General features: G+C 41.3%; 1 protein-coding gene across 5 annotated transcripts in view; it reads left to right on the top strand.

The window, feature by feature from the left end:
• DIP2B (DIP2 acetate--CoA ligase B (putative)) overlaps window positions 1-26,802 on the top strand; it is a 231,052-nt gene that overhangs the window by 110,056 nt on the left and 94,194 nt on the right. For all 5 annotated transcript variants that reach the window (XM_086399451.1, XM_086399450.1, XM_086399453.1 and 2 more), the window contains exons 2-3: window positions 477-548; window positions 22,930-23,058. In XM_086399451.1, coding sequence (XP_086255577.1) covers window positions 477-548; window positions 22,930-23,058 — 201 coding nt within the window. The remainder of the gene's footprint in view (window positions 1-476; window positions 549-22,929; window positions 23,059-26,802) is intronic.

Genomic DNA, 26,802 nt, shown 5'->3' with positions numbered 1-26,802 from the left:
CATCCCGGTGCCTGAACCTTGATTTCTCCCCTTAACTAGACTTGTGATTTTATGCGGTTCTGTATAGCTGTGTAATTGAATACCTCCCAAGTCAACTGCATTCATTTGGTCAGAGTGAAACCTTGGAGAGAAAGAAGATCGTTTGTCTGCTAGCCTTGGCACATTCCATTTTAGTATATCTTAAATGCCATGGAAACGGGGGGTGCCTAGGAACTTGGGGATCTCTGACATGGAATGTAGCATGTTGTGCCGCTAGATTGGTGTAGGGAGGGACCAGCCCTGCAGTTTTCCATAAGAAGTCAGCTCCAAGCCTGTGGGAAATCACACATAGCAAAATCCTTGGCAAAGAACCATACATTTTTTCCCCTACTCTCTATGTGGTAATTCTGTAACACTCTGTAATTAATTTTATTTTTACAGTGAACAACCACAGAGTAAGAATAATAAGTAACCTATTTCTGTTCTTGCTATTTTAGGGGACATCACACAGAAGGGATATGAAAAGAAAAGGTCAAAACTCCTGTCTCCTTACATCCCGCAGACACAAGGTAGGTAATGAGAAGTGGTTTTAAACCTTCTCAGTATTTTCACACTAATGAATGCTATCTTACTGGAGATCTGTCTTTTTTGTTGGCTCCTGTTTTTTCCCTCTCTTCCTCACCAGGGAAGGGAAGGAAAAAAAAAAGGAAAGAAAGGAGGAAATGAATCTTAATTGAGCATCTGCTGTGTGGTAGGCACTTTAAAAATACCCAAGGTCATCAAATCCTTCATACAGAGCTTGGGTGGTGGTCACTGTGTCTGTGTGCCACTGACATGATTCAGTGGCAGAAGATTCTAGGTCATAGAAAGACTGCATCTGATGCTCGAGTATGAACTGTGATGGGCGGAAGCAAGGGAGGCAAAGATAAGAAGGAGGGACAGATTCAGTATTGCAGAACAAACCAAAGACTGCAGTACCTGGGGATTTGGGGATAAGAACCCTAAATAAACCTTTTTGCAGCCTGACTTGTGCAGAAAGACTGGCATGTTCTTTATATATCAGAAAGTCCTGAGTCACTTTTGTGCTTATTTCCAGATGGGTTGCTGGAACCTTTGCCTCTAGGCAAGGCTGTCTGTTTCTAAGTCATCATATTTTTGAAGTTACTCAGCATCCAGGATTTCCTCTGATGGCCTGTTTCTACTTTAATCACTTTTACTATGAGGAATTTTTTCTTTATTTCTCATTTCCCCTCTGCAGTCAGAGTCCATTTCCACACGACTGTTTTATTTGTGGAACTAATAATCATTGCTTTTATTTCTGGATTATAAATCCCTTGAGGACTTTGGAGCCCCCATGGTTCTAATGTTAAGCCTTGCACAAGGTATATAGTTTGTAAATATTTGTTGAATGAATAATGGAATAAATAAATGAATAATGGTGGTATACCAATAGATTTCACCAAAGTCCTTGTTTTATTTCCTGCACTATTTTTGGAAATTCCTCCCTGTAAAAACTAGTAGGTCAATGCCTAGATAGCCAGTTTAAAGTATCTTAATGAACAGATGGATGTAGAAAGAGGTAGAAATCAGGCCAGCGACAGCTAATGAAACACCAGCTTTTGCTGAGCAAGGCATGTCACAGAAGGGGAGTCCTCTGATTGGCTGCTTAATTATGGATCTGGCCCATGCCTCTGTAGGCCCAGAGATTTACTGTAGTCACTTTGTGCAAAAGCAATCAGATCCTGAGAAAATAACTCAGTAAGGAATGTAACTATAAAAAGGACCATGCTCCGTCTGCTCTCTGTAATCAGGTTATATAGAAACTAAATCATATTCAAAAACCAGTTTATCAATTTATTATGAGAAACCACTGAGACACACTCTAGTCTGTGTGGTCAGCACATTCTTGCCCCGCGGGCAGGCCTACATGGGGAGCTTGATCACATATAGAAGGTTGCTTAGTGAGCGTGGATTTGACGAATCAGACGTTTAATTAAAGCAGGCCAAGGGAGTGTGACATGGCATCTCACAGTAGGGATGGTTGTGCACGAGATCTCATGGGGGAAATAGAAGTCATTTGATGGCAGCTCTTTCAGCTTCCTGCTATCAGAACTTCAAACTCACCATATTAGTGCCCATCATGTTTATGACCTCCTGCCTTCTGGTTGAAAAGGTGGCCTCTCCATCCTAGCCAAGGGCAGTCCTTCCACCAGTGCTCAGGCTCCCACCCCCTCCTCCCTTTTCAGAAACCTTATCCTATCACCCAGTGACACCAAGCAGAGGCCAGTGGGAGTGAGCCACTCTGGTGCAGGCAGTGAGGGGTGCAGTATCTGTAGAAATTTGAAAAGTGGTAATAAAGCCAACAAAAAGTTGGTCTGCCTTTTCTTATCACCATGGATAGCAATTCTAAATGCTGTAAGTAGTAAAAATCTGCTCCCACTGAGGCGGACAGCTGCATTGCCCCCTTGGCGTGCTGCTGCTGTCAGCTCCCCTGATGCTCCTGTGCAGGCACCCTCTCCCTCTGAGCCAGATTCTTATCCCAGCAGATCAGTATGCTCATTACTCTTCTCTTTAAAAAAATTGCTTAGTCTACCACTCCCACCTTTACCCTATCTCTCCTTTATGATGAGACTGCTGAGAACTGTCTCTGCTTATTATCCCTGTTTTCTCAGCACCTGTTCACTTCTCAGCCTGTCCCAGTCCCTTACCAGTCTATCTCTTGAAACACTTCTTTAGAAATACTCTCCGCATTTTCTCACTCCCCTCTTCTTGTTGCTCCTAGTCATCTCTTTGCAGGCTCCTCCTCTTCTGTTAAATCTTGGAATTCTCAAGGCAAAGCCTCAAGCCCTCTTGACATCTCACTCTACAGCAGTGGTTCGCAAATTTTAGCCTGCATTGGGATCACTGGAGAACTTGTATATACAGATTGCAGGACCCTGTCGTTCTCAGTGTTTCTGATTCAGCTGGTCCAGGCTGAGGTTTGAGACTTTGCATTTGTGTTGGGTTCCCAGATGATGCTGCAGTTGCTGGTATGGAGAAACAGTGCTCTGTCTCTCTAGAGCTTTTCAGCCATCCCTGTGGCTTTAATTATCATTTATAGATAACTCTTAAATATGTATCTTCAACTCAGATCTCTCCTGAACTCCTGATCATAGATCCAGCTGCATATTTAACAACTCCATTTATATATCTTAAAGGAACCTTCATTTCAACCTATCCAAACATATCCATTAAATGTTACGTATGACTTATGCTCACACCACCTGTACCAGCAGCACCTTCCCCTCCCTACATGTGTACATTCACACAAAATTATTAATACATTATACAGCGTCTCCCAGACTTCTGGTTTCCACTTCTGAGTGAATAGAACTCCCATTCGTAAGCCCAACAACTAGGCTTAAAAGTCATCTCAGCAGTCTCTTCATTCCCCATCTCTTGCCTGTTACCAAGTTACATTTTCTGCTTCTTCATGAGTTAGTTTTTATAAGTTTAATTTTTCTAGGAGTTTGTTTTGTATAAGTTTTCAAATTTATTGTTAATGACAGTATTCTCTTTATTTTTAAAGCCTTTGCTTTGTTTGTGTATAACTCTTTATCTCTTCTATTTTTTCTCTTGATCAGTCTTCCCAGAGGTTTGTCATTTCAAAGAACAAGCTTTTAATTTTGTTGATCTTTTTACTGTGTCTTTATTTTCTCATTTATCATTTTCAGCTTCTGTATGTTTTTTCTTCCTTACACTCCTTTTCTAAGTTTCCTGAGTCAGATGCTTAGGTTTTCAGTTTTCTTTACAAAGGTGAGTGTTTCTCCATTTGACTGTGGTCGGAGAACATGCCTGTTCAAAATCAAGTCACAATTAGAACTTTAATTCTCCTCCCAAACAACATGAGGACTTTAAGAACAAATGCATTTTTAGTACCTGCTTGTCTATATACCCCTCAATTATTAGTTATTATTGTTCTGTGTAGTTAATAGTAGTTAATATCTGTTTCTTTGTTCACTATTCCTTTGCGTATATGACTCTTTCCTCTCAGTTCAATTTCCTTCTTCCTGAAGTTCATCTTGCAATAGTTACATATTTTAATCAGAGTTTCTTAGTGGTAAAAAGTTCTCTCAATTAGCGTTTATCACTTTTCCCACCTTTGTTCTTAAACCTATTAATCTTTCCCAGAAATGGATTGTTTGTAGGGCTGGTTATATTATACAGGTTCTGTAGCAAAAGAAAAGATTACCCTTCGACATTTTTACCTCCTTTATCTTTGTAGATTTTGAAGGAGGTATTTAGTTGTTTTTTTTTTTTAATGACGTTGGATTTAATGAAGATTTTATGCCTGCATGCATGCATGCGTTCTCAGTTATGTCCAACTCTCTACAACTCTATGCACTGTAGCCTACCATGCTTCTCTGTCCATGGGATTCTCCCGGCAAGAATACTAGAGTGGGTAGCCATTTGCTACCCCAGGAGATCTTCCCGAGTCAGGGATCGAACCTGAGTCTCCTGCATTGCATGTAGATGCTTTACCACTGAGCCTCTGGGAAGCCCAGATTTTAAGCTTACTGAATAGAATTAAATGAAATGAAAGTCAGTTTAACACTTTTAGTAGGAGTTTGCTACTTCTTACTTCTAGAGGGATTGAATCTCTTTCAAACACTGTCATCTTGTTGGATTTCATTGTTTTCCAGTTGTGAGGTGCTCCATTGAGGGTGGCTCCTTGAGTATAGTGTATAAAAGTAACATTCTCCACTAATCTCTCTTGAAAGAAAAAATTAATACTGCCTGCAGCATTGTGCTACTAGAACAATTAGGTGCACATGCTTATCTAAAAATTTAGTGAGTGATTTTCTGTACAGAATTGATCTGGAGTTATCTTGGGGTGCATATTTATGTATATTTTAGATTTTTTTTTCAAATGTTACATAAATCTTTAAAATAGGACTTCAGAAAAAAAAAAAAAACAGTCTAACAGGAAAAATGGGGAAATAGGGACGAGAACACAAGGTTGAAGAAAATACTTAGTGGACATTGAGTAAGGACAGTTGGGGTGATAAACATAGCTGAATTCACTATCACCACAGGGGCTAGATTTTAAACTTACTGTATGACAAAAATCTGATGTGTCAAAAGTACCCTTGAAAGTCACTTAAACCCGCCAGCATTGGAACTGATTGTTGTTTCTTTACACCAAACCCAAATTTTATCTGATATTTAAGGGCCAGGCTGTGTGAAATTCATATCTTGATAAAGATTAAATCCATATCCAGGGCCTCAGGATGCTCTCCCTGTGAGAGACAAAGGAGAAATGAGGATGTGGCAGGTACATATCTCCTTGTTCTTTTTAAAAATTATTTATTTTTGGCTGTGCCGGGTCTTGGTTGCTGCAGGGGCTTTTCTCAGGTTGCAGAGAGCAGGGGCTGCTCTCTGGTTGTGGTGTGCGGGTTTTTCTCGTTGTTACGGTTTCTCTTGCTGCACCTTCTGGACTCTAGGGTGCCTGGGCTTCAATAGTTGTGGCTCATGGACTCAGCTGCCCAACAGCATGTGAAATCTTCCATTCCAGGGATTCAGTCCATGTCCCCTGCAGTGGCAGGCAGGTTCTTAACCATTGGACCACCAGGAAAGTCCTATATCTACTTATTCTGAGCCACATGCTCTTCAAAAGGAGTAACCCATAGAACATCTTTCAGTCACTGGAAGCTACGAGAGTCTGGATATAAAGCTTCCCACATGCCTTAGTTAGCAGCTTCGCAGAGAGAAGAGGCCAGAAATTAGCTGTCTTTTGGCATGGCCCAAAGAATTGAATTTTCAGACCACATATGCTCTCACTCCTCTGTAAATTAGTCACTGTTGGCTGTTCTTGGAGTTAGAGGAAAATGAAAGGTTCTGCGTAGTGAGATAGCATCCCAGTCTGATCCTGTAGTCTAATCTTGAACATACTTTGGATACAAGTAGCTGATTATTTCCAAGTGGTTTTAATAGAAAAGAGTTTATAATATTTCGATATGGGTTTGCTGACAGAACCTCAGGTCAGCATGTGTTTACTAAGTGCTTTCTGTGTTCCAAGTACTGTTGAGACAACCAACTAGCATTGGACAAGACAGCCTGAGATCCCCTGGCTTGCTCTCTTGTCTGCTAGTGGTTTGCTCAACTAGGACTATCACTAAGACAGCTTCCTTGACCAGCTCTATCACAAACAGTCCACACTCCCATGATCTGAGTTGCATTTTTTTTTTTTTTCTTGAGTTGCATTTTTAAGAATCTCTCTCTGACTACCCAATAGATTATGATTTGTTCATGTGTATTTTTCCCACATAGGACTCGTAAGGTCTTTAAAATCAGGAACATTTTCTTTTATTTTTATTTTTAATTCTTTATATCCCCAGTTTGTGGCATGAGTATCTGGCACATAGTAGATGGAACTAAACAGAAGGAATATTTAGAATTTAGAAATATTTCCTTGCATAAACATCTGTCAGCTTCCCAGGTGGCGCAGTGGTAAAGAATCCACCTGCCAGTGTAGGAGAAGTGGGTTCTATCCCTGGGTCAGGAAGATCCCCTTGGAGAAGGCAGTGGCAATCCACTGCAGTATTCTTGCCTGGGAAATCCCACGGACAGAGGAGCCTGGTGGGCTACAGTCCATGGCGTTGCAGAGTCGGACATGACTGAGTGACTGAGCACATAAACATCTGTGAAGATGAAAGTGTCAGGTAGTGAAAGAAGCAGACTACTCTCCAGATTGGAGAATTACTGGTCCTGGCAACTTGTCTCCACCTTCAGTAGATCTTTTCGTTTAGGTCTGCTAAATCTCAAGAGATTGTACAGAGCATATTGATTTTCATTGGAGATTTAGCATTCCTCTTCATTTTTTTACTTTTAAAATGAAATTAATGAATCTGTTTTAAATAATCAAATACTACTGTGAGGTTTGTAACAACAACAAAAATAAGCAGTATCCTCTTCTTCCCCAGAGACCACGTCTTTCAACTGTTTTAACCGTTTCTTCTGGTGTTTATCTATTTCTGTGTAACATTTTACCAGTACATCTTGACTTTTTTTTCCCCCAACATGAGACATTATTTATTCATTTCCTACTATAAAAAATTAGAATTTTTTCTTCTTATTCATTCCTCCCCAACCCCCTGGATACCACACACTCCTTTTCCCTTTATCCTTGCTTCTCATCTCCCATCTCATACTCATTGTGCACTGCATTTTCAGTGTATTACTTTTGTTATTGCTAAATCAGCATTCAGTGCTTGCCTTATTTTGATTATATAAATAATCAAATATCAAATAATATAAATATTATTCACAGCGAAATCACTTGGTTTACTAGGATTACATTTCCTTTTTTTTTTTTAAACAGTTAATCCATCATTTTATTGTTATTTCTAGAGACAACTCTTGATGCCATCTCTCTTCCTGAACTGATTGTTCCCTTATCTTGCTAGAGGCCTTCATTATCTTTCTAGTGGTGTTTTGGGAAAGAGTAGAATGTGAAGTCCAGTGGGCCTTAGAAAGCATCACTGCGAACAAAGCTAGTGGAGGTGATGGAATTCCAGTTGAGCTCTTTGAAATCCTGAAAGATGATGCTGTGAAAGTGCTGCACTCAATATGCCAGCAAATTTGGAAAACTCAGCAGTGGCCACAGGACTGGAAAAGGGCAGTTTTCATTCCAATCCCAAAGAAAGGCAATGCCAAAGAATGCTCAAACTACCGCACAATTGCACTCATCTCACATGCTAGTGAAGTAATGCTCAAAATTCTCCAAGCCAGGCTTCACCACTACATGAACCGTGAACTTCCTGATGTTCAAGCTGGTTTTAGAAAAGGCAGAGGAACCAGAGATCAAATTGCCAACATCCGCTGGATCATGGAAAAAGCAAGAGAGTTCCAGAAAAACATCTATTTCTGCTTTATTGACTATGCCAAAGCCTTTGACTGTGTGGATCACAATAAACTGTGGAAAATTCTGAAAGAGATGGGAATACCAGACCACCTGACCTGCCTCTTGAGAAATCTGTATGCAGGTCAGGAAGCAACAGTTAGAATTGGATATGGAACAACAGACTGGTTCCAAATAGTAAAAGGAGTACGTCAAGGTTATGTATTGTCACCCTGCTTTTTTAACTTATATGCAGAGTACATCATGAGAAACTCTGGACTGGAAGAAACACAAGCTGGAATCAAGATTGCCGGGAGAAATCTCAATAACCTCAGATATGCAGATGACACCACCCTTACGGCAGAAAGTGAAGAGGAACTAAAAAGCCTCTTGATGAAAGTGAAAGAGGAGAGTGAAAAAGTTGGCTTAAACCTCAACGTTCAGAAAACGAAGATCATGGCATCCGGTCCCATCACTTCATGGGAAATAGATGGGGAAACAGTGGAAACAGTGTCAGACTTTATTTTTTTGGGCTCCAAAATCACTACAGATGGTGACTGCAGCCATGAAATTCAAAGACGCTTACTCCTTGGAAGGAAAGTTATGACCAACCTAGATAGCATATTCAAAAGCAGAGACATTCCTTTGCCAACAAAGGTCCGTCTAGTCAAGGCTATGGTTTTTCCAGTGGTCATGTATGGATGTGAGAGTTGGACTGTGAAGAAGGCTGAGCGCCGAAGAACTGATGATTTTGAACTGTGGTGTTGGAGAAGACTCTTGAGAGTCCTTTGGACTGCAAGGAGATCCAACCAGTCCATTCTGAAGGAGATCAGCCCTGGGATTTCTTTGGAGGGAATGATGCTGAAGCTGAAACTCCAGTACTTTGGCCACCTCATGCGAAGGGCTGACTCATTGCAAAAGACTCTGATGCTGGAAGGGGTTGGGGGCAGGAGGAGAAGGGGACGACAGAGGATGAGATGGCTGGACGGCATCACTGACTCAATGGACATGAGTCTGAGTGAACTCTGGGAGTTGGTGATGGACAGGGAGGCCTGGCATGCTGCGATTCATGGGGTCGCAAAGAGTCGGACACGACTGAGCGACTGAACTGAATTGAACTGAGGGGATAGGGAGATGTGTTATTCTGCTGTGTTTAATCAGAATACTTTATTCTAACATTTCTATTTGAAGACTGTTCAAAACTGTACAAAGGTCGTTTCTATCAATCTGAAAGATTTCAAAGACGTCGGTGCCTCTTTTGCTGGCTGTGCACCAGCAAGCTGATCAAACGGTCTCTTATCACAGCCTGATTAGATTAACTCGGCAGCCTCCCTTCTCTGGGTGGTTCCAAGGTAGAGCCCTGTCTCAGTTCTGTTTTGCAATTCTACACTGTTTAAAACTGCCGTGAAGTCCAACAAGGCATCTTCTCTTGGACCCACATCCTTTGCTTTAGGACATTACGGCAGCTTCTGTTTTTGATGGCATTGATGTACACATTCCATTCTGTCTTCGTGTGTTTGAGATCATTGTGACCTTTGTGTATTTGTTTTTCTTCCTTTATCCTTTGACTTTGTCCTGCTGTCTTTCACTGCATTTAATTGTATTTGTCTTCTGCTTCAAAAGAGGATCTCGCCTTTTATATATTCCTTCCTGGCCTAGATTTCCTCAATTATTTTTTCCCCAGGCCCTTACCTACAGTCCTTTTAGGGGTAAGAATGGCACCCCACTCCAGTACTCTTGCCTGGAGAATCCCATAGACGGAGGAGCCTGGTGGGCTGTAGTTCATGGGGTCGCTAAGAGTCGGACACGACTGAGTGACTTCACTATCACTTCACTTCCATGTATTGGAGAAGGAAATGGCAACCCACTCCAGTGTTCTTGCCTGGAGAATCCCAGGGACAGGAGAGCCTAGTGGGCTGCTCTGTGGGGTCACATAGAGTCGGACACGACTGAAGCAACTTAGCAGCAGCAGTAGCAGCAGCATGTCAGTTTATGAATATGGTTATGTGTTAGCATTTTCTAGCTTGCCCTGGTAAGAAGTACTGGTGATCCAAAGTTTTTTCACAAATTCAGATTCCTTTTGTGCTTGCTGCCTACTTTGCTGGAGGGTATTTGCTCACCAGTGTTCCAGTGTATGTACATACTCTGAGCTTGCCAGATGTTCCCCAGCCCTTCCATCACGGCCCTTCTGAGTTCAGTTCTGCCTTTGAGATTGTGCAAATGTGTGTATAACCAAATTAGAAGAAAACAAAAGAAAGCCTTGGAAATTTTATCCTTTTTCTCTAAAGACTCTGATAACTCCTCTCAAGGATAGTCCATGATCCTGTTTTTCTTAATGACCTCATATGATTGTATGAAGATTTTGAGAGGCACAAATTTTTGCATAAACATTGTGTGGCTTAGAGATACACAGATAAGCAGACTTCTGAGATTAACGGTTGGTTCCTCTTCATTTTTGTCTTTGGTTTTTCCAGCCACTCCCCCTATCATTGGTGGAAATGAAGAGACAGACAAGATCATAATTATTTATCTTAACCCAAAATTTGGGTGCTTGCAGTATAGGACCCAGTTAATTACTGCAGGATATACAAAATGAGTTAAGATCTCTGACCTCAAGTTTATTTATACTTTAATAGGAAAGATAAGATAGGTATACAAATAATCATAAAATACAGAGGGAAAAAAAGCCCTGTAAGAAAGTTCTAAACAAAATACTGAGGAAATGCAAAGGGACATGAACCTGAAACTGGCTGTTGAAATCAAGAACAGCATTCTGGAATGCTATAGAACATTCCCAGATATGTAAATATTAGGTAGACAGATAACCATGATGGTGTATCACTTACCTAGAGCCAGACATCCTGGAATGTGAAGTCAAGTGGGCCTTAGGAAGCATCACTGCGAACAAAGCTAGTGGAGGTGATGGAATTCCAGTTGAGCTATTCCAAATCCTAAAAGATGATGCTGTGAAAGTGCTGCACTCAATATGCCAGCAAATCTGAAAAACTCAGCAGTGGCCACAGGACTGGAAAAGGGCAGTTTTCATTCCAATCCCAAAGAAAGGCAATGCCAAAGAATGCTCAAACTACCGCACAATTGCACACATCTCACTCGCTAGCAAAGTAATGTTCAAAATTCTCCAAGCCAGGTTTCAACAGTACGTGAACCATGAACTTCCAGATGTCCAAGCTGGATTTAGAAAAGGCAGAGGAACCAGAGATCAAATTGCCAACATCTGCTGTATCATGGAAAAAGCAAGAGAGTTCCAGAAAAATATTTACTTTTGCTTTATTGACTATGCCAAAGCCTTTGACTGTGTGGATCACAACAAACTGTGGAAAATTCTGAAAGAGATGGGAATACTAGACCACCTGACCTGCCTCTTGAGAAACCTATATGCAGGTCAGGAAGCAACAGTTCGAAGTGGACATGGAACAACAGGCTGGTTCCAAATAGGGAAAGGAGTACATCAAGGCTGAATATTGGCACCCTGTTTATTTAACTTCTATGCAGAGTACATCATGCGAAATGCGAGACTGGATGAAGCAGAAGCTGGATCAAGATTGCCGGGAGAAATATCAATAACCTCAGTTATGGAGATGACACCACCCTTATGGCAGAAAATGAAGAGGAACTAAAGAGCCTCTTGATGAAAGTGAAAGAGGAGAGTGAAAAAGTTGGCGTAAAGCTCAACATTCAGGAAACTAAGATCACTGGCATCCAGTCCCATTACTTCATGACAAATAGATGGGGAAACAGTGGCTGGCTTTATTTTTGGGGGCTCCAAACTCACTGCAGATGGTGATTGCAGCCTTGAAATTAAAAGATGCTTGCTCCTTGGAAGAAAAGCTATGACCAACCTAGACAGCATATTAAAAAGCAGAGACATTACTTTGCCAACAAAGGTCCATCTAGTCAAAGCTACGGTTTTTCCAGTAGTCATGTATGAATGTGAGAGTTGGACAGTGCTGAGGAAGTGATGGTTTTGAACTATGGTGTTGGAGAAGACTCTTGAGAGTCCCTTGGACCACAAGGAGATCCAACCAGTCCATCCTAAAGGAAATCAGTCTTGAATATTCATTGGAAGGACTGATGTTGAAGCTAAAACTCCAATACTTTGTCCACCTGATACAAAGAACTGACTCATGGGAAAAGACCCTGATGCTGGGAAAGATTGAGGGCGGGAGGAGCAGAGGATGACAGAGGATGAGATGGTTGGATGGCATCACTGACGCGACGGGCATGAGTTTGAGTAGGCTCCGGAAGTTGGTGATGGACAGGGAAACCTGGTGTGCTGCAGTCCATGGGTTTGCAAAGAGTCGGAAATGATTGAGCTACTGAACTGAACTGAGATAGAGTTCTGTGGCTTTTTTTGTGATGAGAGTGGGAGGGTGGGATCTATTGTATTTCCACTATCGCATTTTAATACAGAAGTTTCCTCCCAAGTGAGGATCACAGCATACCGAAAAGAACATTCCAGTCCCAGTTCTGCCCTTTTATTTGCTAGATTTGAACAGCAGTACAGTCACTATGAACTGGAGCATGCATTACAATCTTATTTGTCCCCGTATGCCTCATTAGAAGGAAGTCCACCGTTTTTCTCTTTGGGTTTCTCTTTCCTTTTGGATTATCCAGGAACCCCCTGGGACACCGCTAGTGCAGGAGGAGAGGTGGTCAGTGCAGCTTCCACATCCGAAAGGGAAGAGCCCCATTGTCTGCTGCTGCCCCTCAGTGCCTCATGGGGTGCTGTTGAAAACCAGTCCTTACTTTGTGATCAGTAATGCTAACCCAATGCTAAACCTGGGTCCCGCCTCAGCCACTCTAAGGAAGGGACCCCACTCTGCTAGGCTCAGCCAAGACACCCCACTTGAATTCTCAGGGCAAAGCTCTTGGTATTGTGTTCTTTTAGCCCACACACAGCCGTTTTCCTGATGCCAAGTGGCCTGGGAAGCTTCTCAGACCCAGAACCTCCAGTTCTTCTCCCTCCCAGAATCCACCCCTAGGATTCACCATGGCAGGTGGCCCCTTTCCATACTTGAAATGCAGACTCTTTCCTCCCTACCCGCAGGCAGTAGGGCTGGTTAATCACTCAACTTTCTGAGGAAGGCTCTCCTCAGTGAGCGTTCATGGAAGAATCTCTGAGTGATTCAGGGTACCTTCACCCAGGGTGGAGGGTGGAGATGGGAGTGGAGGCTCTGCTTATATAATGATTCAAGGTGATTATGGACACACTCTCACTGTAGGAAAATAAATTTAATCTGTGATGGGTGTCCTGCTTCCTTAATGATATCTATCAGATAATGTTATTGTGAATATAAAATGAGATGGTGTTTCTAAAGTTTAAAGAGCCACAGAACTGTATTATCATTGTTATTTTGTCATTTCCTGTCCAAATCCCTTCAAAGGCTGCTCTTTTGGTTTAGGACAAAGTGACCTGACCCCGCTTTTCTTCTCCAGCCTCATTTTGTCTCACTCCACCTCTTTCACTGTGCTTCAGCCCCTTCGATCTTCCTCAGACTTGTCAAGATTTTTCTCCCTCACTGGACTTAGAATACTGTGCTTTTGTATAAAGTGGCCCCTCCCCCAGGAACACCCCCACCCCCACCACTCTTAAGCCTAACTGAAACCTACATCAGAGTCTCCTTTTAACAGACTGCCCCTAAAACTCTAGTATAAATTAAATCCCTCATTGTGTAGGCTCAGAGAACCTTGTTTTTCCCCCTCTCAGCACATATCATGATGTAAAAGATATACATGAATGAATGATCACTTATTTATTATGAGCGCTAAATTGAAGAAAAAGGTGTCTACTTCTCTGGACACCTGCACTGAGACCAGTGAGCATGTCTACTCTGATCACTCTAAGTTGAAGCATTGTATTCCTTGGTTCTCAGAGCACATCCTCCTTCCCTCTATGACTCTTGCAGATGAAAATTTCTGTTAAATCATTGGCAGAGTTGAAAGATAAGAAGCTGAAGTTGGCTTTCTTCCATGTACCTGAATTGGAAATTTTGCGTAGTTTATGCTAAAGATCAGCTTCTTTTCCAGGTTATCATTGTTGTTATGTTCCAACAATAGAATCATGGGAGACTCTGTTGTCTCTTTCTGTCAGAGAACAGTAAATTATGTACATGTTGACCATTGAGAAAGGAGGCTTTGTGTTGTAGAAGAGATGAAAATTTGTCTAAACTTATTGTTAAACATTCTATCATCCCTATTTAAACATAAGGGTGACCCCTAGTGGATACTGAGTATAACAGACTGAAAGATCCGGGAACCCCTAAACTGAAGTGGTCACTGTATGTTGTAATCAGCAGTAATCCTTTTCTTTGGAGCTCAAGGATGTTTTGCTCTAGAATTTAGAAGTTTTGAAGAAGGCTTGATTTATGAGGTTCTCAGCTCTCCTCAGCACTTAACCTATATTTAGTTAAATAAAATGGTCAATTTCTCCACAGCAGCTATCACTACCTCATCCTAACTACTTGAGGGATTTTATGTGCCCTCCAGTCCGTATAATTATCGATGAATAGTTTTACATACACAGTTGTAATAATATACATAATATTTTGTGTTCTTTTATCACTTGAGACCCTTTTATATGTTTGCATAGTTTTTCACTTTTCATGGCATTTAATACATATCATGTTGATACTTGTAGTTAATTCCATCTTTGCTTTTTTTTAGCTTCTTACTGTGGTAGTGAAATAGTGCACATCTTATTCAAACTATAGAAAGCTCTGCTTTTGGGCCCCAGGTGATTCCTGAGATGTCGTTGGAGTGTGAAACCATGGCCAGGGCATGGTCCTCTTTAAGCAGCATCTTGCCTGCCCAGCTGATGCTGAGCATGCTATTAAATAATGCCTGGCTGGGCCCCTGTGCCCCCAGACCCCTCCTCCTCTTTCAGGAGACTGGTGGTCCATGTTTCCTGCTTTCCTTCTGTGATGCATTGTTGCCCTGGCAAGTGAGCTAAGGAAGCAAGTAAGCCATCCAAAAATTGTTTAATCCAACCAGGACATAGTTTCCTCCCTCTCACCTTCAGATATGCACTGAATTACCAGTTGCTTTGGGGGAAAGGAGAAGAAGACAGTTGGTTTTAGAAGGTTGGAAAAATTCTGCTCACAGTGTTGTAATTTATCTAGGAAGCTGAAAACTGGATATTATTTTAACCTATTTTGGTAAGAATCTGCTCTCCGTGGTATGACCTTCAAATTAAGAAAATCCAGTGTCATTTTTATTTTTTTCTTTATACTTAACTGTTATCTTGATGTTCTATAATGAACATACATTATTTTTATATACTGAAAAAGAGAACTTTTCTAAATTATAGAAACCCAGTAAAGCCTATGGGAAAGTAAAACATCCGGTCTCATTGCCCTGAGATAATTACTACTGACATTTTATTTTATTTGCTTTCCATTTTTTCAATGCACAAATGAAATCTATCTGGAAATCTTTATGTTAAAAAAAAAAACTTCATGGAAATAGAAGTTTTTAGAAGATAAAATTTATAATAACTTGGAGAGTGATTATTCACATTCAAAAAGATAAGCTGCAGAGTTTCATTATTGAGCTCCCATGTTACACTTAAAGTGATTGAGTTCCTAGGAATTAATTTTTATTGTTTTGGTTTTTTATATCACCTCTCTTGAACTTGAAGCAAGTGTGTTACACATTTGAGTCAAAGTCAGGAAGATCCCCTGGAGAAGGAAATGGCAACCCATTCCAGTACTCTTGCCTAGAAAATTCCATGGATGGAGGAGCCTGGTGGGCTACAGTCCATGGGGTCGCAAAGAGTCGGACACGACTGAGCGACTTCTCTTGGCACTTGTTCTGTCAGAAATCTATATGTTAGTGGCATCGTGTGTTCGGCACCCGAGGAATGCTCACTGAACCAACTTGTCAGCCACTTATTGAAACTGCAAGTCAACCTTTTGGTTTCGCTTCTGACAAGCTACCTCGAAATGTCTGCCATGATTTTAGACCCAAAAGAGACCTCGTCCATTTGGAAGACTAAATTCCTAAGGAGACTGAGCTAAACTTTGCTGAGCATCATACTAATGTTGCTTGGTGAATTGGTGAATAGGGTGTTGTGAGGCTTTTTTTTGGAGGTGGGTACCAGTTTCCGCAGATCTCTTGGCTAAGTGTCATCTGACTCAGTTCTCATCAAATGTCTGTATCTGTATTACATTTCCTTGTGGTTTGATGTATGATAACCTCTAGATAATCCTCAGTGGAAATGTTCATTCTCTCTAGTTCTTCCTCAAACAGATAGATCAACTCTCACTTCCCTTCTCACCTCCGGATCATTTCTTGGTAAAAAATTTTTATTTAGTCCACATTATCTTCTTTTTCCTAATTAACTACATTGAAAAATACAAAGTAAAAGCATAATGCGAGAGGAATCAGAAAAGGTATATCAATTGTGTGTTAGCATCCTTTGTGAAACGAGAATCCATATTCCTGCTTTTCATCCTTTGGATTATTAGTTATCTAATTTGAAGGTGCCATGTTTCTTAGCAGGGTAGTTTGGTTTATCCTAGCAAATCTGCTTGGAGAAGGCAGTGGCACCCCACTCCAGTACTCTTGCCTGGAAAATCCCATGGACAGAAGAGCCTGGTAGCCTGCCGTCTATGGGGTCGCACAGAGTCGGACACGACTGAAGCAATTTAGCAGCAGCAACAGCAGCAGCAAATCTGCTTATTTAATTAAAAAGAAATTAGTGATAGGTAATTCAGTTATATATTCACTGTACCTCCGAAAAGTAATGCAAAGATCGTGTTTTAAATTCATTTCAGTTCAGTCGCTCAGTCATGTCCAACTCTTTGCGACCCCATGAATCGCAGCACTCCAGGCCTCCCTGTCCATCACCAACTCCCGGAGTTCACTGAGACTCACGTCCATCAAGTCACTGATGCTGTCCAGCCATCTCATCCTCTGTTGTCCCCTTCTCCTCCTGCCCCCAATCCCTCCCAGCATCAGTCTTTTCCAATGAGTCAACTCTTCGCATGAGGTGCACCATTTTCTCTGTACATGTTTACGGGCAAAGTAGCTCATGTGTGCTAATCTGATTTCCTTTCTATATATATCATCTGACCATACAAATAAAAATAGCCCCTTTCTATTTTTTATTCTCTAAAGTTAATTGAAATATGTTTTAAATAATTTCTGTAGAGAATGGTTGAAAACTTTATTTTTGGAGGGAGGGGCTTTTTGCAGAATCTTTTACATGAAGGCAGGTGATTAAAAAAAAAAAACAAATGACAAAACATGTTCTCTTAACTCCTGACTGTAAACCCTATACTAAATTACGGGGAAACAGTGGAAACAGTGGCTGTCTTTATTTTTGGGAGCTCCAGAATCACTGCAGATGGTAATTGCAGCCATGAAATTAAAAGACGCTTATTTCTCGGAGGGAAAGTTATGACCAACCTAGACAGCATATTAAAAAGCAGAGACATTACTTTGTCAACAAAGGTCTGTAGTCAAGGCTGTGGTTTTTCCAGTAGTCATGTATGGATGTGACAGTTGGACTATAACGAAAGCTGAGTGCCGAAAAATTGATGCTTTTGAACTGTGGTGTTGGAGAAGACTCTTGAGAGTCCCTTGGACTGCAAGGAGATCCAACCAGTCCATTCTAAAGGAATTCAGTCCTGGGTGTTCTTTGGAAGGACTGATGTTGAAGCTGAAACTTCAATACTTTGGCCACCTGATGCAAAGAGCTGACTCATTTGAAAAGACCCTGATGCTGGGCAAGATTGAGGGCAGGAGAAGGAGGGGACAACAGAGGATGAGATGGTTGGATGGCATCACCAACTCAATGGACATGAGTTTGGGTAAACTCTGGAGTTGGTGATGGACAGGGAGGCCTGGCGTGCTGCCGTTCATAGGGTTGCAAAGAGCTGGACATGACTGAGCGGTTGAACTGACCTGAACTGATACTAAGTTATTAATTCTGATTGCTTTCCTCTTAGGAGAACCAGTGGAGTTAGACTTGGGTTTGAATCCTGGCTCTTGCATCCTCTGACTTGGTGACTTTGGATAAAATAATCCGTATCACTGTTTCTTTTCTGTAAAAAGTTGATAGTGATAGTTCTTCCTTTGTACAGTTGTTGTGAGGAATAAATAAGATCAAATGTGTGAACTTCTAAATGCACAGTGCCTAGCAGAAAGCAAACACTTAAATGTAGCATTTATTATTATAGACTGGAGCTGGGAAACTTTTTCCGTAAAGGGCCAGATAGTAAATATTTTAGACTTTGAGGACCATACAGTCTCTGTCACAGTAATTCATCTCTGCCTTCACATAGGCAATATGTTAACAGATGTGTGTAGTTATGTTCTGGTAAAACTGTTTATATGAAAACAGACATGGGCTATGGTTTGTTGACCCCTATTCTAGAGAAATAAACCTTACAAATGACATAAGGTATGAATATATCAAGAATCAGTACAAGTCTTCTGTGAAGTGGATTATCAAGAAGATTTAGATTGATTAAAAAATTAAAACCTAAAAATATTAAAACTTCATTTACAACCCCAGACATTACATTTAAGTCTCAGTTTTTAAATTTGTTCTGCTCAGATAATACGTAATTTTTATAATAAAAATCTCTGGTACTAGGAAAATAAATGTTTAAAGGTCCATAAAAGCACTTTAATATAGAGAGCACCCTGAAATACACGGTTTCTTGTCTTCTTAAAAGCAGTATATGAAAAATAAAGGAAGCCTTTTTTATTATATATTATGACTTTGTGGATCAGGAATTTGGACAGGGCTCAGTTGAGTGATTCTTATGGGCCACATGGTGCCACCTGGAGTCACTAAGTGATTTTCACCAGGTCTGAAAGGTCCAAGATGGCTTCAGTCACATGGGATGCAGAGCTCAGCTGCAACTGTGGGCTGAAGTTCTTATACACGGCTTCTCTAGCACTCGGACCAGTTTTGAAAATCAGTATGACTTTGTCATTAACGTCTCAGTTCCAATAGCACTGTGATTCCCCTCAGCCTTTGCTGAGGTTTGTAGAGCTGATGCTTGCATTCCCCAGAACACTGTGCTTTCAGTCTGCTTTTTTATATTTTGGCTTCATAAGCCAATTCTTAGCTGTTGTCTGGATAGGTGACACCTTCCTAAGTTTAGTTCAGTCGCTCAGTCGTATCCGACTCTTTGCAAGCCCATGAATTTCAGCACGCCAGGCCTCCCTGTCCATCACCAACTCCCGGAGTTCACCCAGACTTCTGTCCATCGAGTCGGTGATGCCATCCAGCCATCTCATCCTCTGCCATCCCCTTCTCCTCCTGCCCCCAATCGCTCCCAGCATGAGTCTTCTCCAAGGAGTCAACTCTTTGCATAAGGTGGCCAAAGTATTGGAGTTTCAGCTTTAGCATCAGTCCTTCCAAAGAATACCCAGGACTGATCTCCTTTAGAATGGATTGGTTGGATCTCCTTGCAGTCCAAGGGACTCTCAAGAGTCTTTTCCAACACCACAGTTCAAAAGCATCAGTTCTTTGGCGCTCAGCTTTCTTCACAGTCCAACTTTCACGTCCATACATGACCACTGGAAAAACCATAGCCTTGACTAGACGGACCTTTGTTGGCAAAGTAATGTCTCTGCTTTTCAATATGCTATCTAGGTTGGTCATAACTTTCCTTCCAAGGAGTAAGCGTCTTTGAATTTCATGGCTGAAATCACCATCTGCAGTGATTTTGGAGCCCCCCAAAATAAAGTCTGACATTGTTTCCACTGTTTCCCCATCTATTTCCCATGAAGTGATGGGACCGGATGCCATGATTTTCATTTTCTGAATGTTGAGCTTTAAGCCAACTTTTTCACTCTCCTCTTTCACTTTCATCAAGAGCCTTTTTAGTTCCTCTTGACTTTATGCCATTAGGGTGGTGTCATCTGCATATCTGAGGTTATTGATTTTTCTCCCAGCAATCTTGATTCCAGCTTGTGCTTCTTCCAGCCCAGCGTTTCTCATGATGTACTCTGCATAGAAGTTAAATAAGCAGGGTGACGATATACACCCTTGATGTACTCCTTCTCCTATTTGGAACCAGTCTGTTGTTCCATGTCCAGTTCTAACTGTTGCTTCCTAACCTGCATACAGGTTTCTCAAGACGCAGGTCAGGTGGTCTGGTATTCCCATCTCTTTCAGAATTTTCCACAGTTTATTGTGATCCACACAGTCAAAGGTTTTGGCTTAGTCAATAAAGCAGAAATAGATGTTTTTCTGGAACTCTCTTGCTTTTTCCATGATCCAGCGGATGTTGGCAATTTGATCTCTGGTTCCTCTGCCTTTTCTAAAACCAGCTTGAACATCAGGAAGTTCACGGTTCATGTAGTGGTGAAGCCTGGCTTGGAGAATTTTGAGCATTACTAGCATGTGAGATGAGTGGAATTGTGCGGTAGTTGGAACATTCTTTGGCGTTGCCATTGGGATTGGAATGAAAACTGCCCTTTTCCAGTCCTGTGGCCACTGCTGAGTTTTCCAGATTTGCTCTCATATTGAGTGCAGCACTTTCACAGCATCATCTCCCAGGATTTGATATAGCTCAACTGGAATTCCATCACCTCTGCTAGCTTTGTTCGTAGTGATGCTTTCTAAGGCCCACTTGACTTCACATTCCAGGATGTCTGGCTCTAGGTGAGTGATCACACTATCATGATTATCTGGGTCGTGAAGATCTTTTTTGTACAGTTCTTCTGTGTATTTTTGCCACCTCTTCTTAATATCTTCTGCTTCTGTTAGGTCCATACCATTTCTGTCCTTTATCGAGCCCATCTTTGCATGAAATGTTCCCTTGGTATCTCTGATTTTCTTGAAGAGATCTCTAGTCTTTCCCATTCTGTTGTTTTCCTTTATTTCTTTGCACTGATAGCTGAGGAAGGCTTTCTTATCTCTCCTTGCTATTCTTTGGAACTCTGCATTCAGATGCTTGTATCTTTTCTTTTCTCCTTTGTTTTTCGCTTCTCTTCTTTTCACAGCTATTTGTAAGGCCTCCCCTGACAGCCATTTTGCTTTTTTGCATTTCTTTTCCATGGGGATGGTCTTGATCCCTGTCTCCTGTACAATATCACGAACCTCATTCCATAGTTCATCAGGCACTCTATCTATCAGATCTAGGCCCTTAAATCTATTTCTGACTTCCACTGTATAAGCATAAGGAATTTGACTTAGGTCATACCTGAATGGTTTAGTGGTTTTCCCTACTTTCTTCAATTTCAGTCTGAATTTGGCAATAAGGAGTTCATGATCTGAGCCACAGTCAGCTCCTGGTCTTGTTTTTGCTGACTATATAGAGCTTCTCCATCTTTTGCTACAAAGAATAGAATCAGTCTGATTTTGGTGTTGAGCATCTGGTGATGTCCACGTGTAGGGTCTTGTGTTGTTGGAAGAGGGTGTTTGCTATGACTGGTACCTTTCTGAGCACAGCTAAATGCTACTGAAGAAACTTAAAATACAGCTCAAAATAAGAAAATTCTATAATATATGACAACATGGATGAACCTGGAGGACATGAGACTTAGTGAATCACAGAAGAACAAAGAATCAAAATAGTCAAACTCGTAGAAGCAGAGAGTAGAATGGTGGTTGCCAGAGGCCGGGGGGTGGGGGAAACGGGGAATTGCTACTCAGGGGGTAAAAGTTTTAACTATACAAGATGAATGAGTTCTGAAGGTGCTGTGTAACAACATCATACCTGTAGTTTACAGTACCATATTATACACTTGATTTGTTAATGGATTACATCTCATGTTAAATATTCTTACTACAATTTTAAAAAATTATGACTTGGGAGCTAATACCATTTGAAAAGAAAAAATACAGTAAAATATCAGAACAAAGTATTTTTCCTCTGCTTATTTCCCTGCTTATTTTCTCTTCTCCATATCCCCCCTCATATTTTTTATTTTGTATTTGGGTATAGTTGATTAACAGTATTGTGGTAGTTTCAGGTGACAGTAGAGGACTTAGCCATACATATACAAGTATCCATTCTCCTCCAAACCTTTTTCCCATCCTGGCTGGCACACAACATTGAGCAGAGTTCCATGTGCTGTACAGCAGGTCCTTGTTGGTTACCCATTTTGAATGTAGCAGTGTGTACATGACCATCCCAAGCTCCCATCCTTTCCCCCAGTAGCTGTAAGTTCATTTTCTAAGTCTGTGAGAGTGTTTTGTAAATAAGTTTATTTGTTATCATTTCTTTATTGACTCCACATATAAGGGATGTCATATGGTATTTCTCCTTCTCTGTCTGACTTCAAAAGACACTCTCTAGGTCCATCCATGTTGTTGCAAATGGCAGTGGCATTATTTTATTCCTTTTATTGGCTGAGTAATATTCCATCATATATATGTACCACATCTTCTTTAGCTGTTCCTCTTCTGATGGACATTAGGTTGCTTCCATGTCTTGGCTATTGTAAACAGTGCTGCTATGAACATTGGGGTGCATGTATCCTTTTGAATCATGTTTTTCTCCAGATATATGCCCAGGAATAGGATTGCAGTCTTCCCCATATTCTTGATGAGAAACAGTAAATGTTGGGAGGACAGAATGTGGGGACAGGGCAGGGACTGGAAAGGGTTAAGTTCGGCGATGCCTCCGGTTGGAAGAGGGGCTAATAAGACTTGACTTGAAGCTATGTTTGCAGAGTAAGCACTCTAGTTTTGTTTTAATGACATGTTTATTGGGAGTAACTTATGGTAGGGAGACTAACGCTTCCCAAGCTATGTTTTCTGCAACTGTACAGGATTAGGGGATCATGTACACCCCACCGTATCCCCCATCTTCCCAGTTTGTGGAGTCTCTCCTTTTCACCTCCTTATATCTCCCATCACCTGTTGGCAATTGCATTGTCAAGATAATGTTCTGTTTTGTTTTGTTTTAGTCTGGATGCCTTTGTATTTTTTTTTTTTTTAACGTATTAAAGCTCTCTAACCCTTTACTGTAGATGGGTAGTATTACCTATCTCAAAGTGTTGTGGAAATGCTGTTAAGTGCTCAGAAAATGTTAGTTATTATTGTTACCGTGATAACCATCTTCCAAAACTTCCTTTTTTAGAAACTGATTCATCAGTACAGAAAGAACACAGAAACCAAACACCTGCTCCATCTGCAGCTACAACTTCCGCTCCTTCTAAGTATCATCGAAGTCGATCTGGGGGAGCCAGGGATGAACGATACCGATCAGGTGAGAGGGAACGGAAAATTACTGCTGGAACAGTTTCACCTACTGTAGTGTGAACTGTACATCCTGAGAGCTCCTGATATTTATTTTTTTCTCTTAAAGTGCCAACAGGTCTATATTAATTCATTCATCAGCCATTTGTTGAGTACTTGTTACATGCCAGATGTAGTAGGTACTCTTTATTAGCTGGGGTTATAGCCCCAAATAAAACATTTCTGCCCTCAAGGCCAGCAGGGGAGCCAGGCAAGTACAAAGGCAGTGTGAATAAATAAATAAGAAAGCAGAGGGCTGGGGTCTTATGAGATGGTACTAGGAAAGCTCAGTAGACTCTCTTGGAAGAGGCAGGTCTTTCTGTGTTTTTCAGGGCTGTTGATTAGTCTTTTGACTTATGGAGCTAGAACAGAAACTTAACAATGAAATTTCAGATTGGTAAACCCATAAAAAAGCAAAGAGGAATTGATGAGCCCCTCGATGAAAGTGAAAGCAAGTGAAAAAGCTGGCTTAAAACTCAACATTCAAAAAACGAAGATCATGGCAACTGGTCCCATCACTTCATGGTAAATAGATGGGGAAACAGTGAGAGACTTTATTTTGGGGGGCTCCAAAATCACTGCAGATGGTGACTGCAGCCATGAAATTAAAAGACTGCTCCTTGGAAGAAAAGCTATGACAAACCTAGACAGCATATTAAAAAGCAGAGACATTACTTTGCTGACAAAGATCCATCTAGTCAAAGCTATGATTTTTCAGTAGTCATGTATGGATGTGAGAGTTGGACTATAAAGAAAGCTGAGTGCTGAAGAAGTGATGGTTTTGAACTGTGGTGTTGGAGAAGATTCTTGAGATTCCCTTGGACTGCACAGAAACCAAACCAGTCAGTCCTAAAGGAAATCAGTCCTAAATATTCTTTGGAAGGACTGATGTTGAAGCTAAAACTCCAATACTTTGGCCCCCTGATGCGAAGAACTGACTCCTTAGAAAAGACCCTGAGGCTGGGAAAGATTGAAGGTGGGAGGAGAAGGGGTCTACAGAGGATGAGATAGTTGGATGATGTCACTGATTTGATGGACATGAGTTTGAGCAAGTTCCGGGACTTGGTGATGGACAGGGAAGCCTGGTGTGTGGCAGTCCATGGGGTTGCAGAGTTGGACATGACTGAGTGACTGAACTGAACTGATTTGACCCGAAACCCATAAACTTTATTTCTTCTCGCCCAGAAAATACCCATGGTAAAAGAAAAGGTGATGTGCTGTGGCTGGCTGTGGGGGCATACTCCAGCTACACCATGTCCAGCACTGACAAGCAGAAGTGAATCATAGACCTCAGGGCATGTGGCATAGTAAGCCGGTCCCACATCCATCTACTGTGCTCTGTGCTAGGATAGTCTCTGTAGCACAGTTACTGTTTTAAGAACAAGCAGAATTAAGCCAGAAGACTAACTGGAATGTTATTTTACTTTCTCCAGATTTTTTTTTCCCTCCGTTACCAACCAAGGCTACCTTATCCTTTTCTTGAATTGAAAAAACAGGGTGTGTATCACACCCTCACGAAAATGGCTTTAGAGGAGACGAGGAAAAGGACAGTTATTTTATGAGCTGATATTATTAGATATGTATTTTCACACACTGGAAGGAAGGAAGGAGTGAAAAGTGTTCGGTCAGAAAATAGAAATTACAGGCCACACAGAATTTTCCTTTGTACCTAACCTGGGGCTGATTGACAAGAGGCTTTCTCTTAGGCTAAGACATCTGAACCATGTCATGGCAGACAAAGTTAGGGAAATAACATCAGATAGTAAACCTGAAAATAGTTCATTAGGACTGAAACTTAGAAAGCAAGGACCCAGGAAGAGGTGGGAGATCAGGCTGGAAAGATAATCAGTGGGCAAATCTTGAGGAATCTTGAATACCACTGAAGAATTTTAGCAGAGCAGGAACACAGATTTGTAATTTGTTCTAGTAGCTTGGGCCAGCTGCACAGAGCTTAACACATGTTAAGAGTTAAATACATATTTTGGAGAAAGGAGGGTATAAAAGTAGTACTAGTTAGGGCATGGATCAGAGGGAGGTAAGGCTGGATTTGGAAAAGCTAATCAGGAGCTCCTGTTTGTCGCCAGGCCCCCAGCTGGGTTCCCCAGCACCCGGTGTTGCCTTTAGAGGCTGGGGCTCAGCTGCTGCAGTAGTGGGTTCTCACCAGCCTGAAAGGCTTTTAGCCACTACAGCACCCACCCCAGGCCTGCTGGGAAGTTTTTTGCTTGTTCTTACAGCATTTAACAAAAAGTTAGTAAGGAACCCCTAAGAGGATCCTCTATACTCTATGTCCAAGCTGATCACACGGAGAAAAAAGTCTTTAGTGAGCTCATTCAGTAGTGTCAAATTCTGACGTTCACCTTTGTTGTTTAGTCACTAAGTCACGTGCAACTCTTTTGAGACCCCTGGCTTGTGCCTGCCAGGCTTCTGTCCAGGGGATTTCTCAGGCAAGAGTACTGGAGTGGGTTGCCGTTTCTTTCTCCTGGGGATCTCCCGATCCAGAGATCAAACCTGTGTCTCCTGCATTGCAGGCGGATTCTTTACCACTGAGCCACTAAAACCCAAGTATCTTTTCCATCAGTTCTTTCAGACTTACCCCCAGTATCAGAAAGTGTAGTCTGAATCATACGCTGGTTAGCAGACTATGGAGACTCTTGGTTAGGTGCAGGGGTATTGAGGAGGGTTCAGTAGTTGGGTTTTGGATATTTGTGTCACTGGGACTTTAGCCGGGGGGAGTAGTACTGCGGAGGCCAGAGAGGAGGTAAAGTGGGGGACAAAGGTAATTTGAAAACCCTGAAGATAATGAAAGTTCTGCAATGCTGTTATGAGGAGGAACGTGAAAGAGGAGGTCTGCAAGCGTGAATTTTGGCTGAAAATGACATTTTTAAAAGTAGAAGGAAATGCCTAACTAAATAGCAGAGAAAAACTCAGCACACGCTGCAAATTCTGGCTTCCATGAGTAAGAAAATGAATTGAACTGAACAGTAGCTGCAAAAATAGAGCAAAGAAGTTGTAGAAATTTATCAGAGTTGAACTTCACGTCTTTGCTTCTCCATTCATAGGAAGGCTTATATTTACATGTCACATGCAAAATTAACTTCAGAATGGAGGGTATGTTTAGGAAAAATTATAAGCATTCAGATTAAAGTACACAGAAAGGGCTTGACATTGATTTCAGTGAATGTAGCTTGAAAATCCTCTCTTATTTGGTAGAGGCTTATTAGCACCTACAACATTTCAACCAGTCATAATTGAACTTAGTATTTCATGTTTCAGACATGGTGTAAAGAGCTTAAATTTATTCAGAGTTTAGATTTTCTGACCTGATTGTATTCTTTGTGCTTAGGCAAAAGGGTCTGACATTTCAAATACACTTACTTAGTACCTCCTTTTCCTGCCCATCAAAGCAGGATGCAGTTTTCTACACACACGTTTTGTGGTCCCAAGTGTAGAAAATACATAATTAATCTCCGAGATGGAAAGTGATTGGATGGTAAGTCATTGTGACAATTTCTTCAATGTTAATCTTTTCAGCAGTTAGCCACCTCAAACAAAACAACAAAAACAAAAAGGACTTTTAAAGAGTAGCTGTATCACCTTATTGAGCTCAAACATCAGTTCTGGAAAATGAAACCCAACTGTCCCATGCTCCTGGCAGAGATGTCCAAAGTCAGCCGCGTCTAGGGACTGAACTTCAGAAGTGATTTCTCTATCAAAT

This window comes from Bos grunniens, chromosome 5, assembly GCF_055505025.1.
Source record: "Bos grunniens cultivar Pamir isolate PY7600 chromosome 5, Bosgru_T2T1.0, whole genome shotgun sequence".
In the NCBI taxonomy this organism is placed as follows: domain Eukaryota; kingdom Metazoa; phylum Chordata; class Mammalia; order Artiodactyla; family Bovidae; genus Bos; species Bos grunniens.
This window is presented reverse-complemented; position numbering and strand designations above follow the sequence as displayed.